Genomic DNA, 27,504 nt, shown 5'->3' with positions numbered 1-27,504 from the left:
GAGACGGGGCAGAAGTGGGAGAGGAGGATCTTATGGAATCGAACGGCCTCAGGCGGCCGGATGTTACTATTGCGGGAAACTGGGACACTTCAAGAGGGATTGTCCCGATTTTAAAAGGGAGCGAGAAGGGATGTATGAAATGGAGCGCGAACAAATGGATTAGGGAAGTCAGGGGAGGATCGGAACACGGGCCTACCAAGAACCCCTGGTAAATTTACGGGTGGGCCCATTTAGACAAGATGTTACTTTCTTAGTTGACACAGGCGCCGGCAGGTCCTCAATCCCCCTCCATCCTAGGGGGGTTGGCTTCCAGGCTAAAACATTAAACATTTCAGGAGTAAAGGGTGGGGTTTTCAGTGCAAGAATATTTGAACCACAATCCTTGCGGCTGGAGGAGGAGGAGCTCCAAGTGGAACTCCTTCACCTCCCGCACCTTCCCTATGGGTTGTTGGGACGGGATTTAATAGTCCGTTTCGGACTACGAATAGAAGTGGGAGAAGAGGAAGAATTAGCCATCACCATGTCATACCTTAGTGAGTCCCGATTGACAGAGATAGACCCTAGGGTTTGGGTCGCCAAAGGGAACCGGGGGGGCTCACAATTCGACCTGTGGAGGTAAAATTAAAGCCCCAGAGCCCCGACGTCAGAGTGCGCCAATACCCCATCTCTTGGGAAGGGAAGCAGGGCCTGAAGACAGTTACCAAATGCCTACCCCTCGCCCTGTTGTAAATTCGCACCCAGCCAAGACGGGATTTGGGCGTCTCCCCTTACGAAATGCTGTTTGGCCTCCCGTTCCATGGACCGAAGGGAGAACCTCCCTTATTCGAGTCTCGGGACATGTTTGTGCAAAAATATGTGGTGGCTCTGGGGTCTGCTCTATCTCGTTTACGCCAACAGGGACTTTTGGCACAGACGCCGCCCCTCGAGTTCGCGGTGCACACCATCAAGCCGGGTCAGTGGGTCCTGATTAAAAGCTGGAAGCAACGTACCCTCGAACCAACTTGGGACGGTCCCTTCCTAGTACTTTTGACTACCGAAACGGCTGTCCGCACGGCCGAAAAGGGCTGGACACATTATACTCGGATCAAGGGACCGGTGCCACAACCGACGGAGGACGAACAAACCTCTCTGACAGAGGCATCTAAGGAACAGAGACCCTGAGAACAGACTAATTGGACTTTGGCGAGTTTAAAGGACTGTGTCCTCTGGCCGGACACGAGTGTTGCAACAAAATGCAGTCAATCGTATTGTTAACTTGCTTTGCCATTATCCTTCGGCTGGGTCATAGTGTGCGTGTTACCCAATTCGGCCTCTGGGAAAAAACAGGCAGAGGACCGTCGGTGGCTCTCCATCTCCATTCCCGCCAACAAGCCAACACAGACACTTAGTTTAGACCTATGTGGGTTGGTGCCCTGTGCGACTAAAAGTGAACTGAATCAGACTAAGCGTAACCTAGAGAGAGAAAGGGGATTCCAGGGTCAGACGTTAGTATTACAGTTGCATGGCAAAGAAGGCATCAATAGGCCTCCGGCCCCCGGGGTCCAGGCTATGGTGTCAATTGTCCGTGATCCCATCACCCCTGGGTGGAATTGTGAGCAGAATCAGTGCAATCCACTCTATCTGACCATAAAGACCTTGGGGAACAACGGGACGAGCCTTAATGGAACGATCCTGGGTATTAGGGTTGGGGGCCAGGCAGGACAGAAGGGGTTGCAGCTGTGCTGCACAACCATCACGGTCATTGAAGCTGGGTCTGGGGCCTCATCCACCCCCGATGAGCAGGAAAAGGTTAGGATAATTGAGGTGATGGACTTGGAAAGGACCTTTGAAATAGAAACGGGATACGGGGAGGCGAATGCCTGGATGGAATGGGTCAAATATACGGTAAGGAGCATGAAAAAGAGTGATTGCTACGGGTGCCCGTCCTAACCCTCAGGTGGTCCCATTCCCGCTGGGATGGGAGAAACATCCACAAGCCTTGGACTGCATGGTAAGGCTGTACCAGGACCGAGAGGCCTGGAACGACCCCACTTGTCGACCCTTAAGTTTGAAGTTTCCTCCCGTCAGGTCTAAAGGGGCGCCCCGCCCTCCATCATTCACAGGGGTAACGGGTACGCACCAAGCCTGCGTCTCTCGGACGGGACCGCAATGGGACAATGATGTGGGGACATTTGACAAGTGCAGCGGATCAATTCGGCGGGTCAACGAAACTACCGGGGGCAGGAATTACTCCCACATTCATGTGCCTAGGGCAGACCTCTGGTGGTACTGTGGTGGGAGGATTCTGCGACCGACCCTGCCCCAAAAATGGGCGGGCACTTGTGCAATCGTTCAATTGGCCATCCCATTCACCGTGGCATTCGAAAAACAAGAGCAACCCCGTTCCAGTAGAAGAACTAAGGGCTTTGGAGACCTCTTTTGATGATAATATATATTTAGATGTCATAGGGGTCCCCAGGGGTGTTCCTGATGAGTACAAGGCTAGGAACCAGATAGCGGCGGGTTTTGAGTCGTCACTGTTCTGGTGGGTGACTATCAATAAGAACGTGGATTGGATTAATTATATTTACTACAATCAGCAGAGGTTCATTAATTATACTCGGGATGCAGTGAAGGGAATAGCAGAACAACTAGACGCCACTAGCAGAATGGCGTGGGAAAATAGGTTGGCCCTGGACATGATGTTAGCAGAGAAGGGGGGTGTTTGTGTCATGATAGGCACTCAGTGCTGCACTTTCATCCCCAACAACACAGCCCCTGATGGGTCCATCACCCGCGCCCTGGATGGGCTCACCACATTGGTGGATGAACTCGCCGAAAACTCGGGCATTGATTCTGGCCTCACGGGTTGGTTGGAAGCTTGGTTCGGTAAATGGAAGGGGGTGGTCGTTTCCTTTCTCGTCTCATGTATAGTGGTGGCAGGGGTACTCACTGCCCTTGGGTGTTGTATCATTCCCTGCGCCAGGGGGTTAACTCAGCGACTGATCGAAACCGCCCTTACTAAGAGGGATGTTCCTTATGGGCAGGTCGAAAGGATGAACCTCGAGATAGAACAGTCTGAATCCCTCTTGGGCGGGGGTAGCATTAGAGACGGGCAGCTTGATAAACAAGCTCGGGAGCTATTGGACGCCCTGGAGAAGAAACTCCCAGTTTAAAAATTACAAACCGTAAGAAAAGACACGGGGGATTTGTAGGGGGTGGTGTAATTTTTAAATCATTAACTGCTGTAGTAAGCACATAGTAAGTACAAAGCCACCATTTTAGTCTTCTCTACCTTGTAGTAAACACGAGCAGACACTCCCCCAGATTTTCATGAATGGAACAATGGAAACAGCTTTCCTCGTGGCTGAGGGACCGCCCACAACCACGGCTGTACGTCATCATCCATATAAGGGAGAAGCGGGGAACTCGAACACTGATTGGCTGGGTGAATAACCAAATAATCTCATACATCAGGAGGACAGTGGGGAACTTTAACACTGATTGGCTGAGACAGTAGAAGGCCCCGCCCACTCCTACATGTATATAACGTGCGGGGATTACAATCTGTGTGTGCGCCTCGTGGGAAGCCATTGAGGTAACACCCGGTTCTGCAGAATTGAATAAATAGTTTTGGACGAACTCCTCCGTGTCTTTGTTCTTGGGAAGGGAAGCAGAGTGCCTGATGGGGGTCGCAGAGTCCCCTATCTTGCACACCTTGGAAAGGGAATTTGCATTCTGAAATCAACACTATTTTTATCTTGAGCAATCAGTATGACAGAATTTGCAGATGGCGAGAATGAGGTGATACGCTGCCGCAAGGTTTTTAAAGAGTTGTCAGCTCTGCAGCATGTTGCTGGCAGTGCGAGAAGAGAAATGCAAGAGGATGATCCCACCAATAATGCTCAGAATATGCTGACGAGTTGGACCAAAGCCTTTGAACAATGCACTCCGCTGAACTAGATTAACATATTATTAAGCATGGTAAACTGCTCCAGTTCTCCTGGTATGCATATGTTAGAAAATCTTACTAAAATCTGCCACCACTGCAAAAGATTTGCTTTCTTAACTTAATAAACTGTTTAAGATACAACAAAAGTGAATATACCAACTGGGGAATAAGTACTAATGCAATTATATTCATTCTTGACCAAAATACTGTCCACACTCAAAAATCTATCAAGAGTTTCTAAATCTCAGACACTTTGAGAAAATTAGCAGGACCACATGCTACATTAAGCAGAAGTTAGTGGGAAAAACATTGTGCACATTTCTGATCTTCCTCCTAAAGGAAGGGTTCAGAAAAGATCTACAAGGATCTTGCCAGGATTGGGGGGTGCTGTATAGGCTGTTTTCCTTGAGTGTCAGAGGCTAAGGGGTGACCTTATAGAGGTTTATAAAATCATGAGGGGCATGGATAGGTTAAATAGACAAGGTCTTTTCCCTGGGGTGGGAAAGTCCAGATCTAGAGAGCATAAGTTTAAGGTGAGAGGGGAAAGATTTAAAAAGGACCTAAGGGGCAATGTTTTCCACACAGAGGGTGGTACATGTATGGAATGAGCTGCCAGACGAAGTGGTGGAGGCTGGTACAATTACAACATTTAAAGAGGCATTTGGATGGGTATATGGATAGGAAGGGTTTAGAGAGATATAGGCCAAGTGCTGGCAAATAGGACTAGATTTATTTAGGATATATGGTCGGCATAGACGTGTTGGACCGAAGGGTATGTTTCTGTGCTGTATATCTCTATGAAATTTGTGCAATCGGAATTAAAATTCAGCAAGTTCAAACTCTACAACTACCATTATTGGAAATTGATAACTACAACAGTAATCTATAAACATGCCATTTTCTCTAGGTGTCAAAAGTAGAGACACAATTCACAATACCTTTCAGCTTCTTGTACCTTTGTGTTAATTTCTTCGGTCCTCTTTACATTTTCTTCACGTTTCCTGAAGATATTTGCCCAACCATTTTTATTTGGATCGGATTTTGAAGTTCTGTCTCTATAAAAGGACATAGTAAAATGCCGGGGGAAAATAAACTAATTTAGTACTTTCCTCTAATCTCCCTAGGAAAGATACATGAAACTTCTGGATGTTTAAAATATCATTGACATACAATACGTACAATATTATTATCTTGGTAAACATGGAGTTCAAGAAAACATTAAAATTTCCCACTACTGCTTGCAACCTGCTGATACTCATCGAGTGGGCAACAAAAATGGCCACAGAGAATCTGTCTAGAATCATACCATAATAATGAACCATGACAATGAAGAAAGGACATACATACAAGCCATTTCCCAGAAATCACAGTCAGCAAAGGGACTAATTGGAATAATAAACTGAAAAAAATAGTTTTAGTAACAAAAAGATACAGAAATTAAGGGAACACAAGTTAATAAATCATAGGACTGGAAGATCGACATTCTAGGATAATGGAAGAGGTAGCAACTAAGATAATTGATGCCTTAGTGGTCTTCTTTCAAATCTCTACTCTATCTAGACAGTTCCTGCAGATTGGAAAGTTGCAAGTGTAACTGTACAATTTGAGATAAGAGGGAAAGTGAAAATAGGAAACTACTGGCTTGTTAAATTGTAGGAGCAAAAAAATAATAAAATATATTATAAAGGATACAACAACTAGACATTAAGAAAATTATCTGATTGGGAAGAGTAAATTTGGATTAATAAAAGGGAAATCAAGTTTGCCAAAATTATTAGGCCCTTTGGAGGATGTTACAAAAACAGGTGGGTATGAATTTTTTTGATTTTTAGAAGGCTTTCAATAAGGTCCCACACAGGAATTTAGCACACACAATCAGAGCCCAGAGGATGAGAGTGGATCAAGAATTGGCTAATGGAAAGAATACAGAGTATGAATAAATGCATCATTCTTAGGTTGATTAGCAATGACCAGTGTGGTACTGCAAAGATCAGTGCTTGGGCCAACTATACACAATCAATATTGATGAATTGGATGTGGAACCAAAATTAATATATACAATTTCACAGATGACATAAAACTAGGTGTGAATATGCGTGGAGAGGAGAATGCAAAGAGGTTTGAAGATGACATGAACAGGTCAGAGTTATAAGAAATTTGTATAATAGCAGCGCCATGTAAACTAATGGGACTAGAACTGCTTTATAGCCAGTCAGGTAAACAAAGTTCGCGTTTTACAAATCATGGTCTAAATTCTTCAATCGTGTTATAGCCAATTGGCATTGCATTGAAGAAATGTGCGTTATATCAGAACCACCTGTATGTAGTTTGTCAGCCACTTCTTTGTTCTCCATTATAAATTCCCTTGTTACTGATCAGAAGGTATTTGTCTTCACCAATCTTTGTCTCTTTAAGTGCCTCTAGAAAGTTTTCCTGTCCGTTTTATGTTCCCTGCTCGACACTCATCTCTATTTTCTCTTTCTTAAATAAATCCCTTTGTACATGTCTGCTGAGATCTAAACTGCCCACAGTCCTCAGGGCTGTTGATTTTTCTGGTCAATTTGGATGCTTTTTCTTGTAGGTTCAACAAATTATTTCCGAGACAATTGTCCTATATGGAGAGATTTAGGACAATGACAGGGTAGATACAGAAGGGAGGTTTCTTCTGGCTTAGGGATCTAGAATCATGTGACACAGTGTCAGTATTAAGGATAAACTTTGTTTCAGATCTCCAGCATGTGCAGTTCTTTGTTTTATTTTATATTAGGGACAAGCTATTCCAGACTGAAATGAAGAGGCATTTCTTCACTCAGTGGGTAGTGAATCTTTGGAATTCTCTACCCAGAGCGATATGGAAGCTCAGCCACAGAATAAATTCAAGGCAGAGATCAATATATCTCTTGATACTGATGATATCAAGGGATAAGGGAATAGCATGGGAAAACCGCATTGATGTTAATGATCAGTCATGCTCTTAAATGATACAGCAGGCTTGTGAACTGAATGATCTACTCCTGCGCCAATGTTCATAGTCCTTACATGACAAGTGACACTGGCAATTTAATCACTTACTCAAAATCACCATATTCCTTCACACTGTTAAGATCTTCATACACACCGCTTGCACTGCTTTCTGAATTAGTTATAGCTAAGGAATATAAAAGTTGATTAGAAACAAGTCAAAAGAACTTAAGATAAGACAAATGTCAAAACACATTGAACCTTAGAAAGACGAATAATGTTGGTGTCCTGTTTAACCATTTGCATTCATATCATTCTCTATAAAGACTACCTAATTCCACCTCCATAGTAGCACATGCTTTCCTGCTTATCCAGTCATTCTACAGCTGAACTCATGTACTTCTAACCACTTTCACCCCAGGGTCTGACCTTTAGCATTTTGATTGGTTGCTCATTCTCCACAAACTTCAGTTCCCCAACACTCTACTGCCATATTCAATGCTGCACCAAATTGCCCATACCCAAGATCTCGGTCCTCAGAGTTGAAATGGCTCCTGATCCTCAGCATCTTAAAATTATCCTCATGTTTACATCTCTGCACGATCTCAACTCTCCAATCTTTAGTCTACTTTAACACGATAATAGCTTCTTTCTCTGAACTCTCAATTCCGGTCATGACAGTCTTTAGAAAGCCACTCCCTTTTCCTTTGATGTTTTTTAATTTAACCTATTATTATAACCAACCTGTTCAGAGATGTTGTTACCCACCTCTGGAATAATGGTGGCGGGGACTCACTGTGCCACAACAGGGTGCTCCCCCCTCCTTCTTTAACCTCTCTGGCTATATTTCAGTCATCTGTCCTCAATGGCCTAAAAAATTACTCCAGCTCGTCATTTTTTATTAAACATTTTGGTCAATTCTGTACATTAAAAGCACTATTTAAAAATAGAGTTTAGATCAGAGTGGTGCTGGAAAAGCACAGCAGGTCAGGCAGCATCCGAGGAGCCGGGAAATAGATGTTTCGGGCAAAAGCCCTTCATCAGGAATGGAGGTGGGCAGCCTCCAGGGTGGAGAGATAAATAGGGAGTGGGGCAGAGGAGATGACCTGGGGGTTGCAGTGAGAGAGAGAGAGACCCACTGAGATTCTTGTGGAGAGAGGAGAACCTCTTCAAGGTAGGCATCCTTGCAATAGGATTCGCAGTAAAGTTAAAATCAACTAGTTAACAGTGAGGACTGCAGATACTGAAAACCAGAGTTTAGATTAGAGTGGTGCTGGAAAAGCACAGCAGGTCAGGCAGCATCTGAGGAGCAGGAAAATCGACGTTTCAGGCAAAAGCCCTTCATCAGGAATGGAGGCAGGGAGCCTCTGGGTATGAGAGATAAATGGGGGGTGTGCCTGCCTCCATTCCTGAAGAAGGGCTTTTGCCCGAACTGTCGATTTTGCTGCTCCTCGGAACCTGTTGTCTATGAAATGCTCTGGAGCAGAATTTTAATACGATTTTATACAAGACATTTGTATGATATACAAAGTCCAGTAATGAGTACCTGACAAGACAATGTTAAAATAAGCTGCAATCTTACAATTACTTAAGCTTATCCATTGAATAAATGATCCAAGTTGAGATAATTATCACAGTCAGAGCAGGGGAGTCCAGAACCAGGGTGTTAGTGCAAGTATATGGGGTAGGCTATTTAGGACTGAGAGGAGGAGAAACTTCTTCACCCAGTGAACCTGTGGAACTGTCTGCCCCAGAAAGTGGTTGAAGTCTAAACATAGAATTATATCTAATTCCTTTTTGAAAATATTCAAACAGGATCAAAGGATTTGGAAAGAAAATGGGAACAGGTTAATGATTTGGATGATCAGCCATGATCAAATTGAATGCCACAGCAGGTTTTAAGGGCTAAATGGCCAATTGCTCCTATTTTCTAGGTCTCTATATTAACAGAAAATCTGAGAAATATTGACATTGTAGTTGACATTGACATTGACATTGAGAGCGAGAAGAAAATTTGGTATTGCGCTATGGGTTCAACTTCTGAGCTTTCTCCAGTGACTTTTCCAGAACACCTGTAACATTTAGTGAGAACTGGAAAGGACTGAGCGGTGGTGAGTTTGAAACAATCAAAGCTTTTGCATGATTTGCAGTATGTGGAAGTTTTTATTTCTATAGCAACTTTAACATGATGAAATGTTCAATGATATTTCACAGGGATCTTATGAAACAAATTATGGCCCTGAGCTATCCAAAGTGACTAAGTGTTTGGTCAAACAGGTTGGTTTTCAGGAATGTCTTAAAAGCAGAAAGTGAGGAAACATGCCCAAAAAGGTAGTAATCATCAGAAACAGCTTTACTTGCTGATAGTGGCTGCTTTTGTTAAAAACAAAATCAGTCTGAAAATGAGGGAACGTGTCTAGAGATGATCACTGGAAGTTAATAATCAGTGAAAAGGGGTAATAGGAATCCACTGGAAGCTAGAAGCAAATGTGGACTGATTGTTATAAGGATTATCATTCAGTGGAAGTAATGATAAAAGGGCAATGTTTCTCTTGGAACTTGAAGCACAAATTACACACAAAACTTAAAGTGTTTAGCAAATTGATGGTGGAATTTGAATCCAGAAAAACCATCTGAATTTAAGGATCTTCTGATGACCTTGAAATCATTGAGATTTGTCAGGGAAACCTCTCTGGTTCAGTAATGTCCTTCAGGAAAATCTGCCATCCTCACCTGTTCTGGCCTACATATGATTTTAGACCCACAATAATGCAAATGACTCTGAAAAGGCTTAGAAAGCCATTCAGTTCTATCAATCACTACAAATTCTCAACAAAGAAATGAAACTGGATGGACTACCTGACATTGACCCAGGCACTGGAGAAGTTACAAAAGTAGCCCTGTTGACCCTGAAAAGTCCGACTTACCAGCATCGGAGGGCTCACATCAAATGTAGGACTGTGTTTCACAAACTAGGAGAATGTGAGGACTGCAGATGCTGGAGACCAGAGTTGGAAAATGTGGTGCTGAAAAAACACAGCAGGCCAGGCAGCATCCGAGAAGCAGGAGAATCGACGTTTCGGGCATAAGCACTCCCTGAAGAAGGGCTTCTGCCCGAAACGTCTATTCTCCTCCTCCTCGGATGCTGCCTGGCCTGCTGTGTTTTTCCAACACCATATTTTTCAACTCTGTTTCACAAATTAGTCAAGCAACAGCCCAACATAGTCATACTCATGAAATCATCTTCCTGATGAAGGGCTTTTGCCCGAAACGTCGATTTTGCTGCTCGTCGGATGCTGCCTGAATTGCTGTGCTCTTCCAGCACCACTGATCCAGAATCTGGTTTCCAGCATCTGCAGTCATTGTTTTTTACCTTTCAGATAATGTCCCAGCCACCACCATTACCATCTCTGGTAAGAGCCTGTCCAACAGACTCAGCAGAGGTGATGGCACAGTGGTATGTAGTTGGGAGGCCTCAACATTGACTCTGACCCCATGAGGTCTAGTGGTATCAGGTTAAACATGGGCAAGGAAACCACCTTCTAATTATCACATCCTGTCCTCCCTTGGCTGAGGAATCAGTACTCCTCTACATTGAGCAACAATTTGAGGAAGCAATGAGGGTGGAAAGGGTACAAAACATGCACAGGGTGGGGGATTTCAATGTCCCATCACCAAGAGTGGCTTGGCAGCAGCATGACAGATAGAGCTGGTCAGGTCCTAAAGGACGTAGCTGCTAGACTGGATCTGCAGCAGATGGAGGGAACCAAGTGGGAAAAGCATAGTTGACTTCTTCCTCACCAATCCACTGGCTGCAGATGCATCTGATCATGCCAATATTTGTAAGATTGATTACTACAAGGTCCTTGTGGAGACAAAGTCCCACCATCACATTGAGAATATCCTCCTTTGGGTTGTGTCACACCAATACTGTGTTAAATGGTGAACAGATCTAGCAACTCAAATCTGGGCATCCACGAGACACTGTGAACCATAAGCAGCAACAGAATTGAACTCCAATACAATCTGCAATCTCATGATCTGGTATTTGTCACACTGTACCATTACCATCAAGTCAGGGGATCAACGCTGGCTCAATGCAGAGTACAGAAGGGCATGCAAGAAGCAGCACCAGGCTAAAAATAAGGTGCCAACCTGGCAAAGATACCAAATAGGATTACTTGCATGCTAAACAGCATAAGCAGCAACGATAGATGGAACTAAGTGAAACCAATGGATCAGACCTAAGCTCTGCAGTTCTGCCACATCCAGTTGTGAATGGTGGAGGACAATTAAACAACACACAGGAAGAGGGCGCAGCTCCTCAAATATCCCCATCCTCAATGACTGAAGAGCTAAGCACATCAGTGCAAAAGATAAGACAGAAGCATTCACAAAAATCTTCAGCCAGAAGTGCTGAGTGGATGATCCATCTCAGCCTCCTCCAGTGGTCCCCAGTGTTTTACAGTCAAAAAGTGTGGCACTGGAAAAGCACAGGTCAGGCAGCATCCAAGGAGCAGCAGAATCAAGGTTTCAAGCATAAGTCCTTCATCAGGAATGTAGGTGGGGGAAGGGGGCTGAGGGGTAAATAGGAAGGTGGGAAGGTAGCTGGGAAGGTGAAAGGTAAATGCCAGTGGGAGGTGATGGTGATAGGTGGGAAGCAAGATGGACAGGTTGGACAATTCAAAAGGGTGGTGCCGAGTTGGAGGGTTGGATGTGGAATGAGGTATAGGGGAGGGGAGATGAGGAAACTGGTGAAATCAAAGTTGATGCCGTGTGTTTGGAAGGTGCCAAGTCGGAAGATGAGTCATTAGTAAATTGATAGAAGGTGTTGCCGGCATGTGCTCAATGACACCCGATTTAGATTTTGCCACGGCCACTAAGCTCCTGACCTCATTACAGCCTTAGGTTTAAACATGGACAAAGTGCAGAATTCTGGATGGGAGGTCAGAGTGACAGCCCTTGACATCAAGGATGCAGCTCAGAAGGCAGCTTAGCACGAAGGGCAACTAGCAACTGGCTGGCCAGCCAGTGACACCCACAACAAAATAAATAAAAAATAAAATGTGCTTTGTGTAATATGATACAGTAAAATGTGTTAAAAATATTAAATCTATCCCATTCTTTAACTAATACCTGGAATCCATTTTAAATGATATTAGTCTCTGTGGAGATCATGACAGTGTGGATCTGACATGTCGATATTTCTTTCAAATATCAGAATTAGATGAGCGTTCAGGATTCAAGGTTCTAGATTTTACCTGCCACCAGCAAAGCTCCATAACCATTGGTGAAACCTACATAACTGGATCATACAGTCACTTAAGAGTTGCTGTGGTAAAATTGGGAGCAAGTTTCTATTTAATGTGGACGTAAAAACAATACACAAACTAGTTTCACCTCCTTAAGGAACTGCATGCTCAACTAACTTTGAATGTCTTTGAGCTACACCTATTTATTGCACATCAGTAACATTGCATAAAAGTAAATGATCAGTCACATTTTTGGGTTAATTAAGATAAGGAACTTTTTAATTACTTCATAGTCTTGATGACCATTGTACTTCAAATAAAGCCAATAATATTTGAAACAAATTTTAAACCACCTCAGTAACATACTACTTACATAAAGTAGATTGTGATCTTGAATTTGCACTGTGGAAATATAAAATGGATAAATGAGTTGAGAAATAACATCTAATTTTAAACTAAACACTGTTAACAACAGCCTCACCAGAGTAGAGGATTTTGGGTTCGGATCCCATTTCAGGAATTAAGCACATAATCTAGACTGACATTTTATTGCAGTACTGAGAATAAGAGATGTTGTTTGTCTTACCAGAATCATTCAAACCATTTAAAAAATTAACAATATCCTAAATATCCTCTTCAAATTTATCCTACCTAAGATTTAGCTTTAAATTATGGCTAATAATGCTTGTATCCTCTAGGCATCTTTCTATATCGTGAAATATATGAAAAACATTAAGAATAGTCTCTGCTCATCTACCCTGGAGTAAATTTAAGAGTTGTGTGAAATTTCACAATTATTTAAATTACATTTCAATTATTCAGTAACTAGAGATGGTGAACAATGCTGGGAAAAAATATCGAGGCATGTTCAATGGCTGATACAGAATGTATGCAGTCAAGTGTCAGACAAATATTAGATCTGTCAGATGTATAAGACATTATTGAAAACGACAACTGGGAAATTGTATTGCAAGAGGAAGGTGCTGCAGTAAAATTGGCTTGTTGCTCTTTTGTACAGTTTGACAGTAACACAGAGAGACAGAGAAAACAGTTGACCACTCCAGTCTCACTCCCCCACCACCAGCACACAGTGGAGGCAGTGGGCACATTTTATTCTACAAGATGCACTACAGGATCTTGCATGGACTTGTACGCACCATCCAAATCTGCAACCTCCACGACCTAGAAGGATAAGGGCAGACAATGCATGGAAACACAACCATCACAACCTCTAGAGTAGATTACAAAGGTTGTGGGGAAAAGGCAGGAGAATTGGATTAAGAAACCTGCCGGCTATGAATGGCAGAGCAGACCCGATGAGCCAAATGGCTTAATTTCTGCTCCTTTGTCTTACAGTTTTATACAGCCATTCTTCCAAAGTCAGATATCATCCTGTCATCAACATACATCATTTCTTCATTACTGCTATGTCAAATTCTTGGAAATTCCTTCCTAACAACACTGCGAGGTACTTTCACTATGGATGACAGGCATTCAACAGGACAACTCTCTTCCACCTTTTAAACGGAAACCAGGAATGTAAGTTCATATCATAAAAGTGAGGTTAAAAAAAAACTAAAGCAGCCGTGCAAAATGAAAATGAGAAAATTTAAACAAACAAGCTGGGTGACAGAGCATGTGGACTGAGAAAACGAGACAGCTTGTAAGAATTCTTAATAAATACCTGAGCTGATCTTGTTCTTTATCTTTTCTTATTTTTACCTTCTTCTCCCTTTCTCCATCACCAATCTCCTTCTTGAACAGTTTTCCCAATTCCTTCATTCGGTCTTTTTTAAGAGACCTAGATTGGCATGAAGAAAGTTAACAGTTTCCTGAGCGTATAAATGGGTCTTATCTTTTTGTTATGTACATGAATAAGTAATATTTGGAGAAAGTTTATACTTTAGCTGTTGCTCCAATTTTATCCTTCTACCCAGGTCTTTGAATATCAGTCCCAAGCAAAGAAGTGACTGATGTTTATTCTCTTTGTCTGTGGAGCTGTGATAGCACATAACAATTGTTTCCTCATCAAGATAAGCTAATTCACTACATTGAAGGATGGAAAAAAGGACAGGGGTGACTTGATAGAGGTGTATAAGATGATTAGGGGTTTAGATAGGGTCGACAGTGAGAATCTTTTTCCACGTATGGAGTCAGCTATTACAAGGGGGCATAGCTTTAAGTTAAGGGGGGGTAGGTATAGGACAGATGTTAGGGGTAGGTTCTTTACTCAGCGAGTCGTGAGTTCATGGAATGCCCTGCCAGTAGCAGTGGTGGACTCTCCCTCATTATGGGCATTTAAGCGGGCATTGGATAGGCATATGGAGGATAGTGGGCTAGTGTAGGTTAGGTGGGCTTGGATCGGCGCAACATCGAGGGCCGAAGGGCCTGTACTGCGCTGTATTCTTCTATGTTCTATGTTCTATGGAACTTCATTTCTTAGAGTAATGTGCCTTAGGGCCAATTTTTATTATGTGTCAGGCTAACTGATCTGAGTGGAGAAAGTGGGGACTGCAGATGCTGGAGATCAGAGCTGAAAATGTGTTGCTGGAAAAGCGCAGCAGGTCAGGCAGCATCCAAGGAACAGGAGAATCGACGTTTCGGGCATAAGCCCTTCTTCAGGATTCCTGAAGAAGGGCTTATGCCCGAAACGTCGATTCTCCTGTTCCTTGGATGCTGCCTGACCTGCTGCGCTTTTCCAGCAACACATTTTCAGTAACTGATCTGAGTGATAATACGGTTACGCAACCGTTCACACAGTATCCTAGGCTCGGGTGGAGAAACAAACACTCAGTCAATGATAACGATCAATTGACCCTTGATGGAAACAAAGTGGATGCAGTACAAATAAAGTGGAGCTCAGGCTTGATAACATTATCCCAGCCTCTAATAGCACAGCTAGATCAGGAACATTCACTGTGCAAATCTACATGAAAATCGGTCAACTGGTGACAGGAAGGGGGAGTTACTGAGTTCAGTGAGGAAGAAAACAACACAAATATGGTTAGTCTGAAATGAAATTGAGAATGGTTTAAAATATAAAATATAAAAATGCAGAAATATTTGTGCAATATAATTTCATGTGTCAGTTTTACAGATCAGACAAAGTCTTATATTTGATCCTTGAAAGATTGATGTTATAATTGATCTTACAAGTATTTGTAGAGGTCAAGTCCCATAAGACATGGGATGTCAACTGCCTTGCTTTGCTCTTTTCCATTCCTTAACAATGAGGAAATATTCAAACAAAGCAGCAAACACAGAAATCCACACAATATATAGCTCCCTCCTCACTGAGTTATGATACTTATTTTATACACTTATACACAGAGGTATGAAAAACTAAGTGAATTCTGTGAAGATGTTCAATTAGTTGAAATATTCAATAGTGTCCCATCATAAAGATAAAAAACAAACTAGTTAGGATTCTCTTCCTTGATTGCCATATATAGCTCATACCATGATAAAATTGTTAGGAGAGAGCATTACAAATACACATTTATTCAATTCTTTGACAGTTCTTCCCAGATAAAGTAAGTCTGAAGATTATATTCCATTAAAGCAGCTTTCCTTCATAAAGCCAGGAGATTTTCAACAATGAGAACATCTTCAGTGGTAGCATGCAGATATAATGAATGTGCCTGCTATTCAAATCACAGAAATTAAGTAAATGTAAAATGCTTACTCTGAGTTACAGGATTCTGCATCGTCATACACTTGTCCATCTAATGGCTCTGAAACAAAGATGATGTAACCAGTAAGCCTTACAGGAAAAGGGATTGAAAAACAGAATCTGAGCAATCACAAACAATAAATTGATTTCTGCAAAATGTAGGGGTGAGTAAAGACAGTTCAACTAACTGTGGGCCAGTGGGAAGAAAATCAACTAAAAGTATTAATTTACTCAAAATTAGCATGAAAACTGACATTACATTTCAGACATTTACACCCACATTATATCATCTGAAAATGCAGCATTAATTTTACATGTATGATCGTGACAAGAATTGCTACTTCACTATCACACCTTGACTCCTCCACTGTCTCTGAATTGTCAAGACTATTTTTTTGGATAGAACATAAAAACATAAACATGAGGAGTGGGCTATTCAGCCCTTCTATCCTACCCTACCATTCTGTAAGATCATAACTAATCTGAATAAGAGGATTAGCAGTCCTCTGATTTTACAAAATATTGGGAAAACCAAAACCATTGATGTGCCACAAACTCTGCACTCTAGCCATCAACTCTAACCCACTTCATGGCAACAGTCTGAGCTTGAACTAGACTGTTTAAAACCTTACAGGTCAAAACCTTGTTGGTCATATTTGTCGCAGAGATGAGCTTTCAAGCACATATTATACCACTCAGGCTACATAATTTCACCTCCACAATATTGCCCAGCTCTGCTCATGCCTCAATTCATCTGCTGCTGAAAACCCTCATCCACCCCTTTTTAAATTCCGATTTAACTAGTCTAACACACCACTGGCTGACTTTTTGCACGCTTCATAAAATTGAGGTCACCCAACACTCTTGTTGCCAATGTTCTAATTCAGACCAGGTTTCATTCACCCATCATCACGGTGCTTGCTGGCCTGCATTAGCTGACAACTTTTCAAATTATCTGCTCTCCTCCAGTTCAACATAATTAGCTTCCACTCCTTCACTGGCGAGGCCCCCAAACAAACAAAAGAATTGGAGTGGCCTAAAGACCCCTCAAGCTTGGTCTGCTGTTAACAAGGTCATGACTGATTAGATTGGAATCTCAAATCTATATTCCTGCTTAACCCCTTGCTTACCAAGGATCTATCCACCTCTGCCTTAAATCTTCAAAGATTCTACTTCCACTGCCTTTTCTGAAAAAGAGTTCTAATGACTCATGACCTCAAAAATCACTTACAGTCATAGACATGTACAACAGAAACAGACCCTTTGGTCCAACCCGTCCATGCCGACCAGATATCCCAACCCAATCTAGTCCCACCTGCCAGCACCCAGCCCATATCCCTCCAAACCGTTCCTAATGCAATTGTACTAGCCTCCACCACTTCCTCTGGCAGCTCATTCCATACATGCACCACCCTCTGCATGAAAACGTTGCCCCTTAGGCCTCTTTTATATCTTTCCCCTCTCACCCTAAACCTATGCCCTCTAGTTCTTGATTCTTCCTCCTCTTCTCCCCTCCCCCCACCTCCCCAGGAAAAGACTTTGTCTCTGTATCCTATCCATGCCCCTCATAATTTTGTAAACCTCTATAAGGTCACACTTAGCCCCCGATGCTCCAGGGAAAACAGCCTCAGCCTGTTCAGCCTCTCCCTATGGCTCAAATCCTCCAACCCTGGCAACATCCTTGTAAAGGGAAGGTCATGTCTTATGAACTTGATTGAATTTTTTGAGGAGGTGACAAAGGTAATTGATGAGGGTAGATCAGTGGAGCTTGTCTACAAGATTTTAGTAAGGCTTTTGACAAGGTCCCTCATTGTAGGCTCATCCAGAAGATTAAGATGCATGGGATCCACGGTGACCTGGCTACAGAATTGGCTTGCTCACATCAGGCACCGGGCAGTAGTGGAATGGTATTTTTCTGGCTGGATGTCTATGACTCGTGGTGTTCCACAGGAATCCATATTGGAACCTCTGCTGTTTGTGACATATATAAATGACTTGAATGAAAATGCAGATTGGTGAGTTAGTAAGTTCACAGTTGATACAAAGTTAGGTGAATTTGTGTCAAAGGATACAGTGGGATATAAATCAGTTCCTGAAGAAGGGCTTATGCCCGAAACGTCGATTCTCCTGTTCCTTGGATGCTGCCTGACCTGCTGCGCTTTTCCAGCAACACATTTTCAGCTCTGATCTCTAGCATCTGCAGCCCTCACTTTCTCCTCGAAGATATAAATCAGTTGCAAATATGCAAGGAGAAATTGCAGATGCAGTTTAATCTGGATAAGTGAGGGGTGCTGCACTTTGGGAGACCAAATATTAAGGAAAAGTAGACAGTTAACGGCAGGAACCCTGAACAGCACTGATGTAGAAATGGATTTTGGAGTTCAAGTCCATAGCTCTCTGAAAGTGGCCACACAACGAGATAGAGTAGTAAAGAAGACCTATGGCATATTTGCCTTTGTTGGTGGGGGAACAGAGTACAAGCGCCAGGATGTCATGTTGCAGCTTTTATTGCGTTCAATTCTGGTTGCCACATTATGAGAAGGATATGGAAGCTTTGGAGAAGATGCAGAAGCTGTTTACCAGGGTGCTAGAAAGGATGAACTATAAGGAGAGGATAGAAAAACTTGGGTTGCTTTCTCTGGAGTAGCAGAGGCTGAGGGGAGATTTGATAGAAGTCTATAAAATTATGAGATGCAGTGATAGGGTTGACAGTCAGAATCTTTTTTCCAAGAGTTGAAATATCTAATAAAAGGGAGTATGCATTTAAGGTGACGGGGGAAAAAGTTCAAAGGAGATGTGAGGGGCACGTTTTTTGGACAGAGTGCTTTAGGAGTCTGGAACATGCTGTCGGGGTGGTGGTGAAGGCAGGTACAATAGGGGTGTTTAAAGGACTTCTAGATAAGTGAAGGAATATGCAAGGAATGTAGGAATATGGTCCAAAGGCAGGCAGAAGGGATTAGTTTAATTTACCTTCATGTTTGGCACAACATCTTGGGTTCAAGGGGCTGTTCTTGTGCTGTACAGTTCTATCATTCTTAAATAAGGTGACCAATAGTATACACAATATATCAGCAATGTGCACAATATGTCTTCATTGTGCAGTATATATGAAGTACAACTTCCCTACTTTGGATTCAAATTCTCTTGATAACAAATTATAACATATGGCTTAATTTATGAATTACTTATTATATATGCTTACTAGCTTTTCTTTTGATACATGCACTAGTATACCCAGATTTCTCTGCATCTCAGAGTTCTTCAATCTCTCTCCATTTAGATGTTTTATTCTCCCTATGAAATGGGATGATTTCACATTTTCTCACATTACACTCCATTTGCCAGATCTTTGCTCACCCACTTAACCTATCCACATTTGTTGGTAGCTTCATTGTCTCCTCTTCACTACTTCCTTTTCTACCTACCTTTCTGTTTCTTTTATCCAAAATCATTTACATAAATTCTAAACAGCTGAGGCCCTAGCACCAAACCCTGTGGTACACCACTCATTACATCTGCCACCTGAAAAAGACCCATTTATGCCAATTCTTCAGCTGGCTAACAAAAAACCCATCTTCTAAACATGCCCACATGTTACCCTCCAAACCACGAGCTTTCATTCTCCACAATAACCTTTGATGTGGCAGTTGTGGAAAATTGAAGTATAGTACATCACAGCACGGGTTCCCTTTTACCTGCAACACATGCTACCTTTTCAAAGAACTGCAATAGATTGGTATAACTACTTTAACAGTAACAGTGAATGTTTACCCCAGAGTAAATATTAAGCTAATTGGCCCATAGTTTCCTGCTTTCAGTCTCTTTCACGTTTAGAACAAAGGATTTACATTTGTATTCTTCAAATCTAATGGAACGTATCCCTGAATCTAGGGAGTTTGGAAAATTGAAACAACTATCTCACTTACCACTTCTTTTAAGATCCTAGAATTAAATCCATTAGGACCCAGGAACATATCAGTCCACAACCCCAATAATTTTTTCAGTACTACTTCAATAGTGATTGTGTTTTTCTCAGTTTCTCCTTGCCTCCCATTTTCCGATTTATTGCTGCTTTGGGAACATTACTTACATCCTCAATAATGAAGACTGATATAAAATATCTATTGAATTCATCTGTTATTTCCTTATATTCCATCAATTGTCCAGTCTCACTTCCTAAAAGGACCAATACTCACTTTTATTCTTATTTAAATAGTAATAGTAACTCTTCTCATTTTATATTTCTGGCTCACATTCCTTTGTATTTTTTGATACAAAATATAATTCTCCAGACCTACAACCACTCCTGAAATTCTCATTCCTTACTCAAGTCTTTTGTCTATTTCCTCAACCTTCACCCAACTATTATATAGCTGAGGTCTCAGCATCTTTGTGAGCATTATCTTGGAATGCCTTCCCTAAACCCTGCCTATTTCCATTCCTTTCTCCCTCACGAACACCTTCCTCAACACCCACATCTTGGACTAAGTTTTGGTTCCCTTCCTGCATATCTCTTTGGTTAGTTTCCAATTTCTTTTATTATATCCCTGTGAAGTATTTTGGGTAGTTCTCTACATTAAGAGGGAGTTACAAGAATACAAGTTGCTGTCATGAAATCTTTATATCATGCTTTTGACATCACTGCTTCTGACAATAGCCATTTTAGGGTTCTCTTGTCCAGGATTGCTCAATTAGTGAAAGTAAGGAACTGTGACTGGCAATACCTTCCTGAGCAGTTCTTCATTTAAATGGTGCTACAGCTAACGCATGACTAAAGGCTTACAGATGTGTCATTGAACAGTGGATTTTGCACTTACCTTCATCCACAAAATAGTTCTTTGAACTGCTGAAAGTTTTGATAGTGCCAGCCAGAAGGAGAATAAAGACAGAGAAGTTAAAAACAAAGTACTTTTTGTGGTTCTTGTATATATTTCCTTTAACAAAAAGCATCTTAACAATTAATAAAATGTCATACATGAATAGCAATTTGAGTAAAGCCAAACCACCTTGACTTTAATCAAAGTTTGCAGGTTATGAAAATCCGCATGATTCTGCTCTGGGTTTTATCTTCTGTGATAATGACTTCTTCATATTTAAAATCTGGATAGTTGTATATTTTGCAAGAGTATATATTTAAATATTTTGTCAATTGATAATGTTCATGTTATTCTTAATAGTTTAGAAGTCCAAGTTCCATAACTACAATTTTCTCAAGCAAAACATTATGTTGTTTGAAGGGGAACTGCATGCATCACAAATGAACATACCCCATACCCCCCCCCCCCCCCCCCCACAATCAAATTCCTTTAATTTCTCATTAATTCTCCTGTACAGCAGTACTTTTCTTACAAGTACTTTTGATTGAAGACTGTGTCCTTTTCAAATATTATTAACATAAGTAATCTCTGGCTATTGTTAACTTATAATTTTATGCCTTAATAGTAACTTCAATTACACTAATTATACTCATTTGACAACTCTATGTTACTTCCTCAATATCTTAAGAAAAACTTTAGTTTTAAGGATTGCATTCAAAAAGTTCACTTTCCATTGCTTCTAATAAAAATTACCACTTGCATGATGAAAAAAAAAATGCATGTCATTAATGTTACATTCAGCATCCAGTATCTTGGAATCATATCCATTTATTTTGAGAGTTGAATTTTACAACATTGATGACAATGCAACTACAGATATGTATACGTGCAGTTGTTTAAATTCACAACTGCAAACTTAATAATCTGGCTACGGTCATTGTTTGACATCTGGGGAATATTCCCAATGACTACCATTTAAAAGTAGTATCATTGAAAACAGATTTCTGTCTAGGAAATCTGGCAAGTAGTAAAGCTTGTATTGTTGGCACCTACTATTTATATTGCCCCACCAGTACTAGCTTTAGCATCGATACAGCAAAAGGATGAATGGCGATACCGCTAAAGTATGAGCATGGATAGTGAATTGGTTCACTAATACGAAGCAAACAATAGAGAGAAATGAGTGCTAATCTGGTTGGCAATCAATCAATCAGTCACTAGTGGTGTGCCTCAGGGATCGGTGTTGGGACTGCAATTATTCATAATTTAAATAAATGATTTGGATTTGGGGACCACATGCAGCGTGTCAAAATTTGCAGATGACACTAAGGTGAGTGGCAGAGCAAAGTGTGAAACTAAGCAAAGGAACATAGACACATTGAGTCAGTGGGCAAAAGCCTGACAGATGGAATACTATTCCAGCTTGACAAGGCCACACCTGGAGTACTGTGTGCAGTTTTGGTCTCCTTACTTGAGAAAGGATGTACTGACACTGGAGGGGGTGCAGAGGAGATTCACTAGGTTGATTCCGGAGTTGAGGGGGTTGGCTTCTGAGGAGAGACCGAGTAGTCTGGGATTATATTCATTGGAATTCAGAAAAATGAAGGGGTGATCTTATAGAAACATATAAAATTATGAAGGGAATAGATATGGTAGAAGTAGAGAGGATGTTTCCACTGGCAGGTGAAACTAGGACAAGAGGGCATAGCCTCAAGATCAGAGAGAGCAGATTGAGGACTGAATTGAGAAGGAACTTCTCCACCCAGAGGGTTGTAAATCTATGGAATTCCTTGCCCAATGAAGTAGTCGATGCTACTTCAGTAAACATTTTTAAAGCTAGGATAGATTTTTTTTCCAACAATAAAAAATTTAAGGGATTGGATGAGAGCGTGGGTAAGTGGAGCTGATGCCATGAAAAGATCAACCATAATTGTACGGAATGGCGGAGCAGGCTCAGAGGGCCAGACGGCTTAATCCTGCTCCTAGTTCTTACGTTCTTATGTAAGCCACTTCAGGTTGATATGCTATAATTTGTCAATCACAACTTAATCATTCATTTATGTTATTGTTGTTTGTAGGATCAGGCCGTGCATGCCTGGATGGATTATACATCTGCCCACTTAATAATAACTGCACTGCCAAAAGTAACTTATTCCATTACGTAAAATTCTTCCAGATATTTCTGAGACAAGCTGAGGTATTATATAAATGCCAATCTTGCCAACATCATAATTCTGCCTTTAGTCAGTAATCCCATCAACAACAGTGCTGTGCTCTAAATATAATTACTTTTAATACTTTTACACATATAACAGATTCTACAGTTACTAAAAATTATGCAGGAAACTGTCAATATGTATTTGCCCATTAATAGTTTTGAAACATAATTTTGTATATCAATTAAGAGTTTCAGTTGTCAATCCAGTCATTTTTGATAGGAGAACAATATGTATTTATGTACCTCAATTTTTGACTTCCTGACAAATTGCTTGAGTTGTCATAAGCAGGGGATACAGGTCCTTTTAAGAAAGACAAACAAAGATGTACAGTCAAAGCAAAATGTGGAAGTACAATTAACATATTATCTTTATTTTGGGGTTTGCATTTAAATCTCTTATTACAAATCTGCAAAAAAAATTAAAAGGAGAAACTAACATTTCAACATCAACATCGGGTGGCACGGTGGCCCAGTGGTTAGCACTGCAGCCTCACAGCGCCAGGGACCCGGGGTTCAATTCCTGCCTCGGGCAACTGCCTGTGTGGAGTTTGCACATTCTCCCTGTGTCTGCGTGGGTTTCCTCCGGGTGCTCCGGTTTCCTCCCACAGTCTAAAGATGTGCAGGTTAGGTCAACTGGCCATGCTAAACTGCCCGTAGTGTTAGGTGGAGGGGTAAATGTAGGGGAAATAGGTCTGAGTGGGTTGCTCTTCAGAGTGTCGGTGTGGACTTGTTGGGCCGAAGGGCCTGTTTCCACACTAAGTAATCTAATCTATGATAGGAACAAGATGCTCACTGCACCTAAACAACTGGATTTAAATTTGAAGTTGACTGCTATAAAATTGCACTCGTATTTCAATCCTATTGCTTGATGCTTATTGCTGCTTGTAATTTTACTATCTGGACATCTACCATCAATCAGCAAGTTTCAGCAATTTGGCTTTGTCAACAGGACATCCAGTGGAGGTGAGAATTCATTGCATTCTATAATTTGTTTCTAGGCCCTTGGCCCACAGGGTTTGGGAAGAGGGGTGGGGTGGTGGTTCCCCTTTTGCCTTTTGTTTAAAAAAGACCATCACCTCCGCAATGACTTTTTTGGATTGCATGCATGTGGGATCAATGGGATAGAGTTAGAATTCCAGATCATTAGGTGTTTGCTACTTGCATAAAAACAAGTTTTATTCCGAATCATTTTGTGTTCCTAATAACGTTGAGTTAAAAGTAACCCGGATAAACATTTAATTTTCTTTTGGATTTCAGTACCAAAGAGAAGCAATTGGCTATTTTGGTAACTGGATCAACAAATTTGTACTCATGATTTGACTGGTGAAGTAGTGGATCTTAATTATTAGAGGGCAAATCTTAGCAGGACTTATACACTTAATGGTAAGGTCTAGGGAGTGTTGCTGAACAAAGAGACCTTGGAGTGCAGGTTCATAGCTCCTTGAAAGTGGAGTCGCAAATAGATAGGATAGTGAAGGCGGCGTTTGGTATGCTTTCCTTTATTGGTCAGAGTATTGAGTACAGGAGTTGGAAGGTCACGTTACGGCTGTACAGAACATCGGTTAGGCCACTGTTGGAATATTGCGTGCAATTCTGGGCCCCTTCCTATCGGAAAGATGTTGTGAAACTTGAAAGGGTTCAGAAAAGATTTACAAGGATGTTGCCAGGGTTGGAGGATCTGAGCTACAGGGAGAGGCTGAACAGGCTGGGGCTGTTTTCCCTGGAGCGTCGGATGCTGAGGGGTGACCTTATAGGAGGTTTATAAAATCATGAGGGGCATGGATAGGGTAAGTAGACAAAGTCTTTTCCCTGGGATCGGGGAGTCCAGAACTAGAGGGCATAGGTTTAGGGTGAGAGGGGAAAGATACAAAAGAGACCTAAAGGGCAACCTTTTCATGCAGAGGGTGGTACGTGTATGGAATGAGTGCCAGAGGATGTGGTGGAGGCTGGTACAATTGCAACATTTAAGAGGCATTTGGATGGGTATATGAATAGGAAGGGTTTGGAGGGATATGGGCCGGGTGCTGGCAGGTGGGACTAGATTGGGTTGGGATATCTGGTCGGCATGGACGGGTTGGACTGAAGGGTCTGTTTCCATGCTGTACATCTCTATGACTGCTCCCATCATAATTGTAACACTATGTTGCCTGGAATTTCACATTTCTATCCTTCCAAATCGGGTTTCTATATACTGAAACTACTCTCAAAGTCACAAATGACATCACATATGACAGATAAAAGTAAACTTTCCCTCCTTGTCCCTCTCAAAATATCTACACCACAAACCATTCTACTCCAGTGTCTCTGCACTGCCATCCAGCTGGACAGAACTGCTCCCTTGTGGTTACATTTTTATCAGTCTAGTCATAGCCAGAGAACCTCTTGAAATGATTTCTCAAAAGATCTGTCCTTCACCTTGTCCTACTTCTTATCTACATGTTCTCGATTACATCATTGAAAACACACCATTAGGTTTCATATTATACTAATGACTGTTACTGAATTATTAGTTGACATCAAAGACTGGATCGGCAGACATTTTCTCCATTCAATGGCTGAAACCTTTTTTTAGCAGTTCTTAACTCAAACTCTATTCTTTGATGACCAACTCAATCCTTCTCCCTGGCAAAAACCTAGGATGGACCCAGTCCACCTGCAACCTTGGAATCACATGCAATCCGAAGATGAACTTCTGAACCGGATAATGGTGTCATCAATTTGACTGGAAAAGCACAGCCGGTCAGGCAGCATCTGAGGAATAGGAGAGTTGATGTTTCGAGCATAAGCTCTTCATCAGGAATGAAGAGCTTATGCTAGAAACGTCGACTCTCCTGCTCCTCAGATGCTGCCTGACCGGCTGTGCTTTTCCAGCACCACAATTTTTGACTCGGATCTCCTCACTTTCTTCTCATCAATATGACTGCTCATTTCCACCTCCATTACAATTCATCTGCTGCTGAACCCTTCATTCATGCTTTGTCATCTCCAAACTTGCAATTCCAATGCGCCAATAGCAGGTCTTCTGCCTTTTAATTTCCATCAATTTGAAGTCATCCAAAGTTCAGCTGTCCACATTTTAACACACACTCAGTCCTTTTCCCCATCACAAGGCATTTGTTCAGATACATTGAAAATTTTCTTGATTTCAAATCACTCTACAATCTTTCCCTACCTATCTACATAATCTCCTTCACCCCTACAACTTCAAGAATTCTGTGCTGCTCTATTTCAGGCTTCTTGTTTACGATAGTGACCATTCCTTCAGTTTCCTTGGCCATTGATTCTTAAATTTCATCTCTATTTCACTCTCCTCTGTTTATACATTCCTTAAAATGTAATTCTTTCACCATGCTTTTCATTACATGGCCTAATATCTCATGTGCTTTGATGCTATAATTTGTTGAAAACGTGTTGCTGGAAAAGCGCAGCAGGTCAGGCAGCTTCCAAGGAGCAGGAGAATCGACATTTCGGGTATGAGCCCTTCTTCAGGAATGCCCGAAACGTCGATTCTCCTGCTCCTTGGATGCTGCCTGACCTGCTGCGCTTTTCCAGCAACACATTTTCAGCTCTGATCTCCAGTATCTGCAGTCCTCACTTTCTCCTGCTATAATTTGTTCTACAGTGCTCTTTTGCAGAGCTTTGGGCCAAGACGCTAAATAAATTTAATTAAAGTTTTTTTTGCCACTCTCCAGATCATTAATCCAGGCTTCTGGATTACTAATTCACTAATATAACCACTGATCTACGATAAGTATTCTGCTGATCTCAGTGAAAGCTATTTTAACAATAGAAGAAAACAAATCTTCGAGGTCAGTTGACAACCTTTAACAGTTAATGGAACAGAATAATCTGCATTCAATTCTCTCAGCAGATATCCCCCATCAATCATCTCAACAATCTCATCTTTCATTAGAATAAAATTAAGAGTATCCTTCGACAAGAAAAAAATCAAAGTGTAATTTTTAGCATTAAAAAGATCAAAAAATATCATTCTTACCTAATTCAGGTTGCAGGATATACGAGGAACTGAAGTAGAATATTAAAAAAATGTTAATGCAAGGAGCTTTTCTTGAAATTGAAAAAAAAAGTTTTAAAATTAAGTGAACTTAATTATTGTATAAATGGTGTCAATTTTACCTTTCATGTCCCATTCTTTTCTTTTCTTTTCCTTTTTGTAAGATTTTTGTGAGGGGGTTTACCTTATTTCCACTGTTAATACAACATAAAATGTAAGAATATATTTTAATAAAGGCTTGACATACAATCGAGTTTTCAGCACATAAACTTAAATATGCATCTAAATGGGTAGCACACTGTATTACATTTTCTTATCTGCGCAGACTCATTTGATTTTTCAGTAAAAGTGAACAGGTGCTGCCAATAGTTTTGTTGATGCCATTTACAATGACTCTTATGCCATCATTTGTTTCACTTTGACTTGCCTTACCATTTCTCTTGGGCCTCTGATGTGAACATAAAAGATTCAGTGGCTCTATTGACAACATCTAAAAACAGACTATCTGGGCATTATCACTTTTCTATGGTTTATGGAAACTTACTATACACACACTGGCTGCCACATTCCCCACAGGAGTGGTTTCTCTCATATTTCAGGAGGACCGGTTCAGAAAGAGGAGATTTGGCACAAGAAT

At 41.4% G+C, this 27,504-nt stretch overlaps 1 protein-coding gene across 3 annotated transcripts in view; it reads right to left on the bottom strand.

The window, feature by feature from the left end:
• Positions 1-27,504, bottom strand: part of LOC122554385 (uncharacterized) — a 94,335-nt gene that overhangs the window by 12,406 nt on the left and 54,425 nt on the right. For 2 of the 3 annotated variants that reach the window (XM_043699312.2, XM_087990644.1), the window contains exons 9-17: positions 26,990-27,061; positions 26,850-26,878; positions 23,096-23,153; positions 20,635-20,663; positions 15,830-15,878; positions 13,829-13,945; positions 12,518-12,546; positions 7,004-7,079; positions 4,870-4,986 (exon numbers count right to left, since the gene is read on the bottom strand). In XM_043699312.2, coding sequence (XP_043555247.2) covers positions 4,870-4,986; positions 7,004-7,079; positions 12,518-12,546; positions 13,829-13,945; positions 15,830-15,878; positions 20,635-20,663; positions 23,096-23,153; positions 26,850-26,878; positions 26,990-27,061 — 576 coding nt within the window. The remainder of the gene's footprint in view (positions 1-4,869; positions 4,987-7,003; positions 7,080-12,517; positions 12,547-13,828; positions 13,946-15,829; positions 15,879-20,634; positions 20,664-23,095; positions 23,154-26,849; positions 26,879-26,989; positions 27,062-27,504) is intronic. The other variant, XM_043699310.2, reaches the window with a different exon arrangement.

This window comes from Chiloscyllium plagiosum, unplaced genomic scaffold (genome assembly GCF_037043375.1).
Source record: "Chiloscyllium plagiosum isolate Xiang-an unplaced genomic scaffold, Cpla_swu_hap1 HiC_scaffold_9, whole genome shotgun sequence".
NCBI classification, from domain to species: domain Eukaryota; kingdom Metazoa; phylum Chordata; class Chondrichthyes; order Orectolobiformes; family Hemiscylliidae; genus Chiloscyllium; species Chiloscyllium plagiosum.
The sequence above is the reverse complement of the archived record's forward strand: the minus strand, read 5'-3'. Positions and strand labels throughout refer to the sequence as shown.